The sequence below is a fragment of the Merops nubicus genome, unplaced genomic scaffold (assembly GCF_000691845.1).
Source record: "Merops nubicus isolate BGI_N331 unplaced genomic scaffold, ASM69184v1 scaffold20794, whole genome shotgun sequence".
In the NCBI taxonomy this organism is placed as follows: domain Eukaryota; kingdom Metazoa; phylum Chordata; class Aves; order Coraciiformes; family Meropidae; genus Merops; species Merops nubicus.
Genome location: NW_008606721.1, coordinates 8,248 through 21,805, shown reverse-complemented (window position 1 = coordinate 21,805; position 13,558 = coordinate 8,248). Strand labels below are relative to the sequence as shown.

The following is a 13,558-nucleotide window of genomic DNA, read 5'->3' as shown; positions in this document are numbered from 1 at the left end:
TCAGGCTGGCTGTGGGGTGAGCCGTGCCCGGCAGCTCCATGGCAGTTGGTGCCTCTGCTGCTCCTGCACAGCACGTGCAGCAGCTCTGCTGGCTTGAGGGGCTTCTTGTGGCACTGCAGACCAAGGGCAGGTTTCTGCTAGGAGGTGACTTACATGCTGCTTATGCTTGCTGTCAGTAGTCAGGCGTAGTAAGAAGTTACTTAGCACGTCCTGTTAAAGTTTTTACAATACAGGGAGATAACTGTGAGAAGGTGAAAGTCTGAAATTGGCATTGTATAATTGAAACTAAAGCAATTTTTGGCAACAGTGATATGCCTTCTGCTCGGCCACTAACTTTGCACATTATACCAACACAACATGGTATCTCCCCAGTTTTCTCCTAGCATACACTAGGGTAATGTATCTAAGTTAGAAAGCAGAAACAGGAGATTTTCACAATATTTTCCACATTATCCACCAAATAACACTTTGCTTACAGATGCAATCTCAGTTGCAGGTGCCAATCATTCTTTTTCTGTTGTTCTGAACTCATTCCACTGGTATGAAGAGGCTTTCCTCCTGCTGTTTGACTACTGTGAGAGCACATTTGGCCTTTGTTTATGTATAGAATAGCTAACAGGTACCAAGCAGTCAGCTAGGAAATACTTACGTACTCCTTTCTTCTAAAAACCATGTGGAGAAGGGAAATGGAACACTAAGATTATTGCAGATCCTACTTCCAGTGTCACCTTGCATCATCTGCTGCAATATGGAGTAGCACGTACTGTGTACATTGATTATATGAGAACATATGTGATTTAAGGTGTTCCCTTTCTAAATAGCATTTCTTACCATGTAAGCATTTATGCTTACAGGAACTGCAGGTTGTGCTCCCTGTTACCTCTGTTATTTGAGTTCTGCCAGTAGAGATGGCAAGCCAACTTCAGCCTGGATTTCAATGAGTGTGGTGGGTTTTTTTTTTTTTCCTCTGGAATTGCAATCCATCTCAGAGCTTCCTCCTTGAAAGCCAGGGCATTCTGACACCAAAATCAGTATTTAGGTCAGCTCCTTCTGTTCATTTTAGAGTATTTTGGACCTGAATGATAATAGCAACATTTTTTGAAGAAAAGAAAATGAGCCAGGACAGACTGAGGTTTGGTAATGAGCATTGAAGTGGCATGAAAGTGACTGGTAGTCTGCAAATGACCCCTGTTTAGCAGCTTTTTGGAGCTGTGTGCAATGGGAGATAGCTAGTAGAATTCCAGCCTTTAATGTGGTTTTTTTTTTTTTTCAGGTCAGAAATTCTTAATAATACAGAGCTGGTGCTTCAGAGCCTTATGTTAGCAAACCTGACGCTAGGGAGTAATGTCATTGGCTTTCATGCGCCTATTTACTGTAATAAGGATTACCCACGTTAGTAAAACTACCAGGTTTGGGCCTACAAAATTAAAAGAAAAGCCTTTTCACACCCTGAAACTGCATCAAAATTCAATTTCACCAGGAAAAAAAAATCCTTCTGATCTAGTCCCTGGAATGTGACATTTCATGGGTGTAATAAGGTTACAAACAGATTATAAATTGAAACCCTATAAATCCTTATTGTACTCCACCAAAGCTTCTGCTTTGCATAATACTCTTATTCCTGACTGTTCTTTGTTTTACAAGCTCAAAACTATTCATTCCCTCTCATAATAGAGACCAGGGAGCCAAAAACACCGTGCAAAATCCAAAGGTAATTATCTGAGTCAAAGAACCTGAATGCCAGAGTTCACAAACTTCTGAACTTTTCTAATTGCCGTTGTTTGCTCAGTGAGACCTCCCTCTTCCTTTACACATGCTGTAAACATTTCACACTGTTGCTGCCAAATGATAATGATAAAATTCCTGGTGTAGATCTGGTTCCTGTTCTGTATTGATATAGTTCTGCCTGGGTGTCTGTAGCAGAAGGCTGGTGAGTTTTCAAACCCTAACTGGAGTGCGTTGAGGACGTTTGCATCTGGCCCTACATGGTCAGGGTTACAAACACTGTGAATCTCCTTACCTGAGAGCACTGCTGGTTTCTGCTCTAGACCTCTTACCTGTGCTGATTTAAAGTCTAGCAAATGTCTTTTGCCAGACCAGACTTCCAGTATTTGTGAATATTGATAGGTCTGCTAAATTATCACCCTCCTGCAAAAAGCAATCAAGCAGCTCACCTGAGAGCTAAAGAAATTACCCAGATTCGTGGATGATATCGTGGGCTCATTTCTTCTAGGTTTTATTCTCAGAGATCTTGAATGAGAATGAGATGGTGAGCTGCAGTGAGCCTGGGCTGGGGAGGGATTGGGGAAGGGACTTCCCAATGAGAAACCCATGAGAAAGGCCAGTTTTAGAGGATGCTCATGCTGATACAGGCTAGAGGTCTGGAGGGCAAGGAGCAAGCTCATTTGCAGGGACAAAGAGAAAAAGTGTCCTATGGAGAATTTATCTGAAAGAGCATCCACAGTGCCTGAGTGTCCGCACAGCGGGAGATAAAGGGAGGTGCTGTTGTGAACTGATTGAACCAGCCTTGAAGTTTCTGTATCAAATGGAAAGCCTGTGTCACACACTCAGTTTTCTTTTCCCTCTTGGCTGTGTAGGTTTAACCAAAAAACTCCTCACAGTCTGTAATGTTTACAGAAAGATTTGGCCAAGAATTACCGTAGCACGTTGAGTTTTGTCCTGTTAATTCTTTCTCTTTCAGGAACGACTTGCGTGCATTAACCTCGTTGTACTCTCCTGATGCCGTTTCCCAGCACAGGGCATCTGTACACTCTTGGTTCAGGCATGTGTAGTATGAGTGGATTAGAGATCTGCACTGGAGACATAAACTCCTGCAGATTACATGTTGTACGTTGTCCAGCACATCTGCACTCTGCACCCCATCACAACTCTTAAGAAAAGGCAATAAAGTTTCAGGAAGAGAAAAAGAGCAGTCATCTTTTATAGGCAGTGCACATCTGTTTGCCATGGCAATGCCACATAATTGTGAACATAAGTGATTTTATTTGGTTTTCTGATTGTTTTCAGGACTTTAGAAAAGATCAGGATTATCTTCTTTGTGTTCCAGTATGAACTACTGAGTTTCTGTACATCTGGATTTTTATGTGAGCTGCTTACGGAGTAGATAGGGATTTCATCCCTGTGCTATGATCACATATAAACTCTGGAAGGATTTTGTCTAGTACCTTAATGGAAATAATGGCATTTGCTGAGAAAGGCAGCCATCTAGTGGCACAGCTAGCAAGCTATGCTAGAAAGTACAGCAGTGGGGAAAGCTCTGAGACAGGGTTTCTCCAACAGAGACCCGGAGAGTGAGTTGGGTAGTCAGAGTTTTTTGTTACTACAGTGTGTACGGTTTTGCTTCCCCCACCACAACATTAGTTTAGGTACCCTAGCCCAGTACATTTACTGAAATAAAATATGGATAGTTGGGAGTGAGTTAAAAGTCTTTGTTGAAAACTTGTTAGAGCAGTCCTGTTGATTTTTCACATTGGAGGATATGTTTTTAAAGGCCTGATTATGTAAACCTTGTCTGTGTTGAGCAGCACTTAAGTTTAAGGCTTACTCAGTGTGAATCGTACCAGTGGTGCCATGCATGAGATTATCCAGGATCCATTTAACAGCCTGTCTCCCTGAGCCTTGCTCCAAAGCCTGTTCATGTCAGTAGAAACAAATGGATGAGCCTTAGTGGACTTCTGTGAGATGTATAATTTGAACCCTGTGGTCGCTTTGGAGAGCAATCTTCTTACTCCTCTAGTACCACAGGATCCTGGTTCACAGCTGAGCCTCTGGTGCTGTTGTGGTGTGAAGCTGTTGGTAAGGCTGATGACAACATTACATCTCTCTTAAGCTGTAACCTCCTTTCTACCCAAACAGCACATAAACAACGACCACATACACGGTGAGAAGAAAGAGTTTGTGTGCCGGTGGCTGGACTGTTCCCGGGAGCAGAAACCATTCAAAGCCCAGTACATGCTGGTGGTCCACATGAGGAGACATACAGGGGAGAAGCCACACAAATGCACTGTGAGTAAAGGGGGCTGAGCTGAGGCTGTCCAGGGAGCAGAGCAGCTCACATGCTGCCTTCCCTGATCTCTTGTCCCTCAGACATTTGTTGGAGAAGAGTCTACCATGTCTGCTTCATTAGCCAGCTCACCCAGGTGACAAGGGCTTAAGGAGGGGGGATTCACTGGATAATTTGGCCTGGTTCTTCAAGTTTGCAGTTCAGAGAAGCTCCAAAAGGCATTATTAAACAGGGCTCAGTTTGCTTAATTATTGAAAGCACTTTCTCTTACAGATCTGGGTATTCTTGGTGGCCAGCAGCCTCCTAATGACTTAGCAGTGAATTGCTTAGATGATGTACACAAATAGTGTGCTCTCCTGTAAGAGAAGATTTACGTAATGCTGGAAGCATTTTAACTTGAGCTGTGGTGGGGTTTGCCTTGGTAAAATTAAAATCCAGCGAATAAAAAAAAAAAAAAGAATTGTACTGTGCAAGGTTATGAAGGCTTGGAAAGTTTCTAAACTTTTAAAGGTCGGCTTTTACTATTTCCTGCAAGTCCGAAGGTTAAATTTAACCCAGACTTAATTCTTGTCTGCAGTTTGAAGGTTGTACAAAGGCCTACTCCAGACTAGAAAACTTGAAAACGCACTTGAGATCTCACACTGGAGAGAAACCATATGTGTGTGAACATGAAGGCTGCAACAAAGCTTTCTCCAATGCGTCTGACAGGGCCAAGCACCAAAACAGGACTCATTCCAATGAGGTAAGCAAGCACAGCTTCAAAGAATTAATAAAATTTGGTGTTGGACAGACTTAAAACGATGTCACAGCAATGTGTTAGAGAGGACAGGCACTGAAACCCTGAGCAGCCTGGGAGGAATACAAGTTCTGGATGACTCTTCCCAGCACATCATTCCTGTGTTGTACAGACCTAAAGAGGCTACAGGTAATTTTATTCGGTGTAAGAGAGGTTTGAATAAAGGGTCTAATGGCAACACACAAGTTAACCAGGGACAGATTCTGTATTCCCTGGAAAGCTGGGACGTTTTTCCCTCCAGACCTGAGGGGTTGGTCCAGGGCCCGGCACACTTCTCTTGGCCTGGGTTGGTGGTGACACCTGGTGGCAGCCGAGATGGAGCTGCCCCACATCTCACAGCCTCCTCTTGGGCTGCTGTGGACAGCTCTAGAGGTCTCCAGGGTTGGGAGAATTTGAATTGCCTGTGAGTTCTGAGTTAGGCCTTCTCCCTCTTGGCTGGGCTGTTTGGCGCTTTCTGCCCGTCCTGAAGAAGGCCAATGGCGTGGGGGTGCAGCGGAGGGGATTGGAGCTCTCAGCAAACCAGTCACAGCCATCTCCCGAACTCGCAGTGTAACAGCTCTTGGTTACTGTGTGTTCCCTGCTGCTCCTGCCCCCTCCTTAAGGAATCACACCATCTTCGTGCCTTGCCCCTGTTTTGGGACATATTCAGGTTACACATCATCTCAGTCTCCCTTCTTGGAGCCCAGGCTCTCCTCCATGACCTGTCCCTCTACTGCTTCAGCTCTAGCCTAAACCTGGAAGTACTGGAAGGGCAGGCAGGATGTACCAGCATGATGACTGTGTGGGATGGAAACCACAGCAGCTATATCCATTTCCACAAGGCTTGTGTCCTTCTCTAGCTGTCTGCCAGCTTCATTGCAGGCATTCACTAGGACTGGTAGAATCTCCTGGGAGCATTCATCTCCTTGCAGCCCCGGGTCCCTGCAGCATCTCCTGAGTCACAAGGGAAGCAGAGAGCATTGCACATCTCAGAGTTTGCCCTGTCCCTGCAGTGCATGCTCTCAGCAGCCCAGCCAACAACTGTTCTGAAGGCTGGCAGCAGTTTTGTGAGTTGTCACCAAGGTACGAGGTGCTTCACCAAGTCTCACCAATAGCTGACTGAGCTTTTTTTCCTCTCATTGTCTGAACCCATCTGTTTGTTGCCTAGTTGATGAGCAAGATCCTCTCAAACTTATAGACATGACCTGTGCTGCCTGTGTTTTAAGATTAGGATTTCAAGTCTAAAAGTAAGACACCAAGAAATTTTTTTTTACTTTGAGGGACTCTCCATGAGGATAGTTTTTTTCTCTTGAGAGCTAGTATAAATACTACTTCAAAACTGTAGTTTTTATGGAAACAGTTCAGTAATAAAAGTGAGTGATACTTTGCTTCCTGAGGCAATTAGTGTTTAGGGCTCAACTTTTCTTTCTAATCCTGTCATAATACAAGAACAAAGTCTTTGTTAAATTATAAGACAGTAAATTTAATTTATTTTTCATTGCTTAGTGAACTAGAGAAATTCACAGGCAAAGGGAGACGGTTTTAAAAAAAGCAATTAGTTATGAGAGTAGCACTAATACTACTAGTGCACATATTGCTGCAATGTGAAAATGCTTATGGTTCTGTATCCTGGGCTTTGACATTATACTGGTGGTCTGAAGGAAAAAAATGCCTCCTCAGATAATGACACCCGAACAAATGTCCCAGCATGATTTCAGGGGGGTTGTTTTTCCTTTGAATGTCAAGGAGCAAGTGCTGGGCCTACTAGAAACAGAGTAACACTGCTGAGGGCAATGAGCAAGGTAGAAAATTAGGCCAGTCTTCATAAATGACCATAGGTCTGTTGACTGTGCTACGAATAGATGTAGCACTTGAGGCTGTGGTTGTGGCTAGGGAAATGTTGGGATGAAGGTTGGACTTGATGATCCTAGAAGTCCTTACCAACCATAGTGATTCTATGACTCTTCTGTGATGACAGATCAAAGCTGTGCCAGTTCATATCATGAGATTCTCTGCCCTCTGCAAGTTATGCAGCATTAACGACTGCCTTCGAAACCAAGGGGAATTAGTAGGTTTGCCTGGGTGCAGTCACTGTAGAGACCATAAATGAGATTCCAGATTCCCTGTGAAAGCATGTAATGCCAACTGTGCTCTGAGGAACTCCTCAGGAGTCTCATGTGGAGTTAGATCTAATTTAAGTTTTTCCTGTGTTGGCAGAAACCATATGTTTGCAAGATACCAGGCTGCACGAAGCGCTACACAGACCCCAGTTCTCTGCGGAAGCACGTGAAGACCGTGCATGGCCCAGAGGCTCACGTCACCAAAAAGCAGCGGGGAGATATTCACCCGAGGCCTCCGCCACCGAGGGACCCAGGCAGCCACTCCCAGACCCGGTCACCAGGCCATCAGACTCAGGGTGCAATTGGTGAGCAGAAGGACCTCAGCAACACTACCTCAAAGCGTGAAGAATGCCTCCAAGTGAAAGCGGTCAAGTCGGAAAAACCAATGGTATGCAATACTCCGTGCCTCCCCCTGTGTCCTCCTTCTTCTTGCAGCCAGCTAACAAGCCATTTGTGAAATGCTCAAGCCCATAAACTCTTGCTCACAAGATTAGTTTTTGTGGGGTTTTCTTTTTCATTTACATTGTAAAATGTTTCTAAAGCCTGAGAAACAGCAAATAAAGCAATTACGTCTAGTCTGTGCAATATGCGGTAAATGTAATGTGGGCAACTCTCACAATAGTTTCTCTTAAAGCTCCATCTTTTGGAACCAGCATATTATGAGAAAATCGCGGTTTTCATTTTTTAAAAGGCATTGTTTGCCACTCTGTTTACAGAAGAAAGTTAGAGAATTTGAGTCCTGCAGGCTCAAGAACAGAATGCAAAAAAGCCCCAAAGTCCAGAAGACTAAAATGATGATATTGATGTTGATAATTTTTGGAGAACCTGGGGAAACAACCAGATTTTAGGGGCTGGAGGTTATTGGGTCATGGATCAAACTGAAGCAGGATAAATTTATTTTCTGAAACAGCAGGAGTTCTTTCAATAACATTTGATAGCATCTCTGTTGTGATGTGACCTCTTCTGTTAATCTGATGCTTTAACTTGACCAATTTAACCTAATTCCAGTGCAGCTGAATTGATCTGAATTAAGAGTTTTTGCAGGTCTCTTCACTGTTTTGCTTGAATGAATTGCATTGAACCATTATACCCTTGAACCTTGGAAGGACCTTATTCCATTTTTTGACATGCTATCTTAAACAAAGAAGTTCTTATTTCATTTGCCTGTATTTCATGTGCCATCCATCCTCTTCACAAAGGCTAAAACTAGCAAAGGCTGTCACTTTCCAATTCTGGGTCTATGATTCATCTGGACCCAGCCTTTGGGGACTACAAGTCTGAGCCCTCCAAATTCTGCTCATATTGTTAATCATGCTGCAATTCAAAGTGATTACTTACTGAAATAGGAGTTACTGCTGTGTTGTGCCTAAGGCTTATGCCCAAACTGTGAAGTATTAATCCTGAACTTAGAAGCTTCCAAGGGCCCAGAGTTAACTCCTGCTGAAGTCTAAAGGAGATCCTCTGCCATCTTTGGTGATGAGTACCTTCAAATTACAGAGGAACAGGACCCATTCCCCTCCTGCTTAACTAGATAAATCTGCAGCATTATTGAGGCACGTTGAGCCTATACGGTTTTTAACATCAAATTTGCAGGGGAGGGCTACCAATGCTGATTGCTTACATAGCATTAAGTATTTATTACTGAAAAATATCTTCTAAAAACAATTCTGTATGTCCTGCTTTTCAATGCTTGTATGAATTAAGATATATTTTCTGTTTTTCAACTAATCCAATGTCTTTTCTGTCTAATGCTCTTAAATGTCTTGTTCTATCTTCCTAAGGACAGTGGGTAATAAGGTGAGGGCATTTTAACTTTTCTGCTGTTTTTCTTACTGCAACATTATTTATGTCTTTATTTTAGCCTTCTGCTGCTGTCCAGTCATTCCTTTATTTAGTAATGTGCAATCCATCAAACTCATTCCCAAATGTAATGTTCTGCGAGAATTTTGCAACACTTAACATGTGAAAAATCTGGCTTATATTGGTGGAATGTCCTCAGAAATGTCTTTGTACCTTCCCCTTTAGATGAGACATCCATTATTTTCTGTATTGCACATTTAGAAATGTATGTTCCCCATAATACAGTTCCTGACATGTGGCTACAAGAACAGGCTTCTGACCATTATTAGTCTTCCTCCATATGGCACAGAGCTATTGTCCAGAAGCACAAACTCTCTTCTGTATAATAACTGTTATTTCTATTCTTGTCACCAAATCTGCTATGGCCAGGATTTGGAAATGAACTTGCTCAGTGTGGCCTCATAAATTCTAAGTATCATTGTTCAAGTTAGACATAATAAAATAGTTATTGCATCTTAATGGTCTCCTCAGGGGCATATGAAGCTACAGCAGTGCCTTGAATCTATGTCTGCATTCATTGATGTTAAAAATGAGAGCCATCACTGCTACCTCAGAAATTCTAGCTAGCTTATGTCAGTAAAATGTGCATAAAAAACACAGTCTGGCAGGAAAAAAACCAAACCAAACCAAACCAAAACCAAAAAACACAGCAGAAACCTCAAAAGTGAAATACTTACCTGAAACTGTTCTTGGGAGCAAAACGATACTGCATGCCCCACTGATTTGTGACCATGCTGTACCAGCCTGCAGTGAGATGATATGTCCAGAGACTTCTGTCTTTCTGTCTGTCTGTCTATCTGTCTGAGTGTTTCAATTTGTCAGAGAAATTTTCCACTTCTTTTATGCGAACTGTATGAGTGTAGTAAATAAATCAAGCCTGTGTTTCCCCACAGCAAGAATTTGGCTAGAGCAGCAGGGACGCTGCCTGTTAGGAAAGAAGAAGCTATCACAGTGGGTTTAAATCCCTGTAGATGAGCAGCCTGTACTGTGTACTTAAACTGTTAAGATCTTAAGATCTAATGAAGCAAAGGATTTGATTCAGCAGATCATCACCTTCTTGATTCAGAGCAAAGATGGTGTAAGTTAGGTGTAAGAGGAGGTTTAAGTTAGACCCCAGCACTCCTAGGGTCACAGGGTACTGATAATATGATACTGTATTTTTTGCACTGATGCTTTGTCCCTGTTTTATCAGATGCCAACATTTCAGGCCAACCACTGCTCATAACAATGAGCCTTAAGCTTGGAAAATACTTACATTCTTTAGCCACAAGTCTAATTAAAAAAACCCAAACTCCAGTGTTGTTGGAGTCTTGTTTGTTTGTTTGCTTGCTGCAAGCCTAGCAGTGTAAATAAGACCTCGTAACATGGCTGGGTTATAATTTGGTTTATTGAGCTGCAGCTTCAGTTGGGCCCAGCACATACCCAGAGTATCCATCCATACATGCTCAGAAATGACATGAGGTGATAGAAGCAATTATGGGAATAAGTGAAATAAATGTCTCGTGTAGATATAATGTATATTATCAGCAAGATATTAAAGTGGATTTTAATCTCAAGTTTTGCATTGGCATTCCCTGCAGTTAAAATCAATATCTGGAAAGCCTCTTAAAGAATGATCACTGTCATCATTTAATGCTCAGCTTTCCTTTACATTTGGGTTTCTTTGACTCCATTTAGACCCGCATTTGCCACACACGCTCTTGTTAACATTGTTTGCTTAATCCTCACTTTCTCTTCTTTCTTCCTTGACTCCAACAGACATCTCAGCCAAGCCCTGGTGGTCAGTCTACATGCAGCAGCGAACAGTCCCCCATCAGCAACTATTCCAACAATGGGATCGAGCTTACTCTGACCAGTGGTGGTAGTGTAGGAGACCTCAGTGTCATCGATGAAACCCCAATCATGGACTCTACCATTTCCACAGCCACCACAGCACTTGGCTTACAGGCCAGGAGGAATATGACAGGGACCAAATGGATGGAGCAAGTGAAATTAGAAAGGTTGAAACAAGTTAATGGAATGCTTCCAAGACTGAACCCCGTTCCACCTTCCAAAGCCCCGACCTTGCCGCCTCTCATAGGAAATGGTGAGATACACATAACAGGAGTAGTAACGCTTTTTGTCCTTCAGTTTGTTGCTTGCTAGTTCTTGCAACCCTGGCAAAAAAGTAGTGCAGCTTATGGGACTCAGCAGCTGTGAGAATGGTTTGCAGATTGATCACTTTCTGTTTATCCCTTCGTTACAACTCCTACTGCCCACCCTGAGAGAGTTCTGGTAGTCCCATGTTTTACAGAACAGAGGCCAGCAAGGAGGTCATGCATCATGGTTTAAATTTTCCCTGCAGTTAAAGGTTTAGACCCAAGATCATCATAGTCTTGTCTTATTTTGAGGCGAGGCAGATGAAGTAAACGCCTGCCAGTTTACTGTATGGAGGTCTTTCAGATAACTCCAGATGATTTAGCAGAGCACCCTTTGCATAGATGTGTTGGGCTGTCCTTTAAATAAGCTGTTTCCACGCACACAAGTAATCACATGTACAGGTACTGCTGCTACAACGGGCAGCTGTCCATGAATGGGAGCAAGGTGAGGTTGAACTCTGAAGACCCGTAGTTGTTTTCACACAAGGAGCTGCTTGATGCCAGTGTATGTCCCTGCTGCCTCTGCAGTGCCTACAGCGTGCCTGTAGGTTTCTGCACTCCACCCAGCAGTGACAGCCCAGGTTTTCTGAAACCCATTCACTCCAAAGAAACTATGTAAAATTAAGAAATGTATTCTGTTTACTTCAAAACAAAACAAAACAAAACAAGGAAACCAGCAAAGATGTTTTGCAGTTGTTAGGAGTTATTTCAAGATTACTTTAAGAAGTCTTCGCAATGACCTTGAATAGCCTCCAGTTTGTGTGTTTTGCCATTCCGTGCAAGTGCCTGCCCAATTATATTTTGCCTATAAAAAGCTCCCTTACGAATGTGTCCTTCTGGCACGTCAGTCAGCATAGCTGCACTGCAGGCTGGAGCTCTACGCCAGCTGATGACAGTTTGTGGCTATGGCCTATAAATTTTGTGCTGGGATTCGCACTGAAATGTTACCCTTGAGTCTCTGAATTAGCTTTTAACCTAAGGACAGAGTTTTTAGCCCTACTTCTTTCAAGAAAGAGCACTGCTATGATTTGCTGTGATGATTGAGGCTCTTCCTCTGTATTTCCTTTACTTCTTCGCAGGGAGTTTTCTGTCCCAGTTTCTGGGTGATGCCCGTTTGATTAACTGTGAAATTTTCCTCCAGGTACCCAGTCGAGCAGCAGCTGCAGCGTAGGAGGATCCATGACTATTCTGCCGAACAGGAACGAACTTTCCAGTACGGACATCACCGTGTTGAACATGCTGAACAGGAGGGACAGCAATACCAGCACCATCAGTTCAGCCTACCTGAGCAGCCGCAGGTCCTCTGGAATCTCACCTTGCTTCTCCAGCCGGAGGTCCAGCGACGCCTCCCAGGCAGAGGGAAGACCACAGAACGTGAGCGTGGCGGACTCCTACGACCCCATCTCGACGGATGCCTCCCGGCGCTCCAGCGAGGCGAGCCAGTGTGATGACCTGCCAGGTCTCCTCAGCCTCACCCCAGCCCAGCAATACAGGCTGAAAGCTAAATATGCAGCAGCTACTGGTGGACCCCCGCCGACTCCACTGCCTAACATGGAGAGGATGAGCCTCAAAACAAGGATGGCACTCTTGGGTGACTGCAGGGAGTCCGGAGTGTCTCCACTGCCTCCAGTGAACGCCCCTCGAAGATGTAGTGACGGTGGGGCAAACGGTTACAGCAGGAGGCATTTTCTGTCTCACGATGCTCTAGGAAATGGGACAAGGAGAGCCAGCGATCCAGTGAGAATGGCTTCCGACAACCTCTCTGTCCCTAGGGTCCAGCGTTTCAACAGTCTTAACAGCTTTAACCCTCCTGCTTTGCCTCCATCCACGGAAAAGCGCAACCTTGTTCTTCAGAACTACACCCGCTCTGAGGGCGGCGTCTTCCGCGGCTTTGGCTCCGAGCATCAGCGAGAACGCCCCCCTGGGGCCTGCCACAATGGAAGCGGGTGGCAGTCTGAACGATGAGGATCTCCTGCCAGATGACGTGGTTCAGTATCTGAATTCCCAGAACCAGGGCATGTACGACCACTTGTTGAACAGTGTCCTAGACAGCAACAAAATGCATCACAGCTCGGCGTTAGGAAACAACAACCCCAGCAACTTTGACCAAGCCCCTCCACCGAGCAGTCAGCAGGCAGGCTCCGAGGCAAACAAGAGCGACTTGCCCATTCAGTGGAACGAAGTGAGCTCGGGAAGTTCTGACTTATCTCCTTCAAAACTGAAATGCGGCCAGCGCTCGGCGGTGCAGCACGCTCGGGCGTTCGGACTGTACAGCAATATGGTGGTGCAACAGCAGAGCCTGGAGAGGAGCGGCGTGGCCCAGCAGAACGGCTGCCAGAGCCTGGTGGAGAACAGCGGCTCCTACGCCCTGCAGCACAGCGCGGCTCTTGGCGGCGGAGCTGGGAATCCCTTCGGCCTGCAGCCCAGCAAGCCGTACGGCGAAGGCAGCAAGCCGTACGGCGAAGGCGTTGGCAGGCAGGCGATGATGCCTGGGCCCATGGACAGTTCCTGTGGCATGGCAGTTCAAGGGCAGAAGCTGAGAAACAGCAGCATGCCAATGAGTGGGAACCAGCAGAATTTCGGCCATCCCGTGGCATCCGGCGATCAACCCACCGTGATGGCAAACGGGATGCAGAGCAGG

General features: G+C 44.7%; 1 protein-coding gene across 1 annotated transcript in view; it reads left to right on the top strand.

Annotated features, from left to right (window-relative positions):
* Positions 1 to 13,558, top strand: part of LOC103772420 (transcriptional activator GLI3-like) — a 187,193-nt gene that overhangs the window by 172,799 nt on the left and 836 nt on the right. The window contains 6 exon segments of the mRNA XM_008939750.1: positions 3,877 to 4,026; positions 4,602 to 4,766; positions 7,017 to 7,307; positions 10,538 to 10,865; positions 12,059 to 12,812; positions 12,814 to 13,554. Coding sequence (XP_008937998.1) covers positions 3,877 to 4,026; positions 4,602 to 4,766; positions 7,017 to 7,307; positions 10,538 to 10,865; positions 12,059 to 12,812; positions 12,814 to 13,554 — 2,429 coding nt within the window.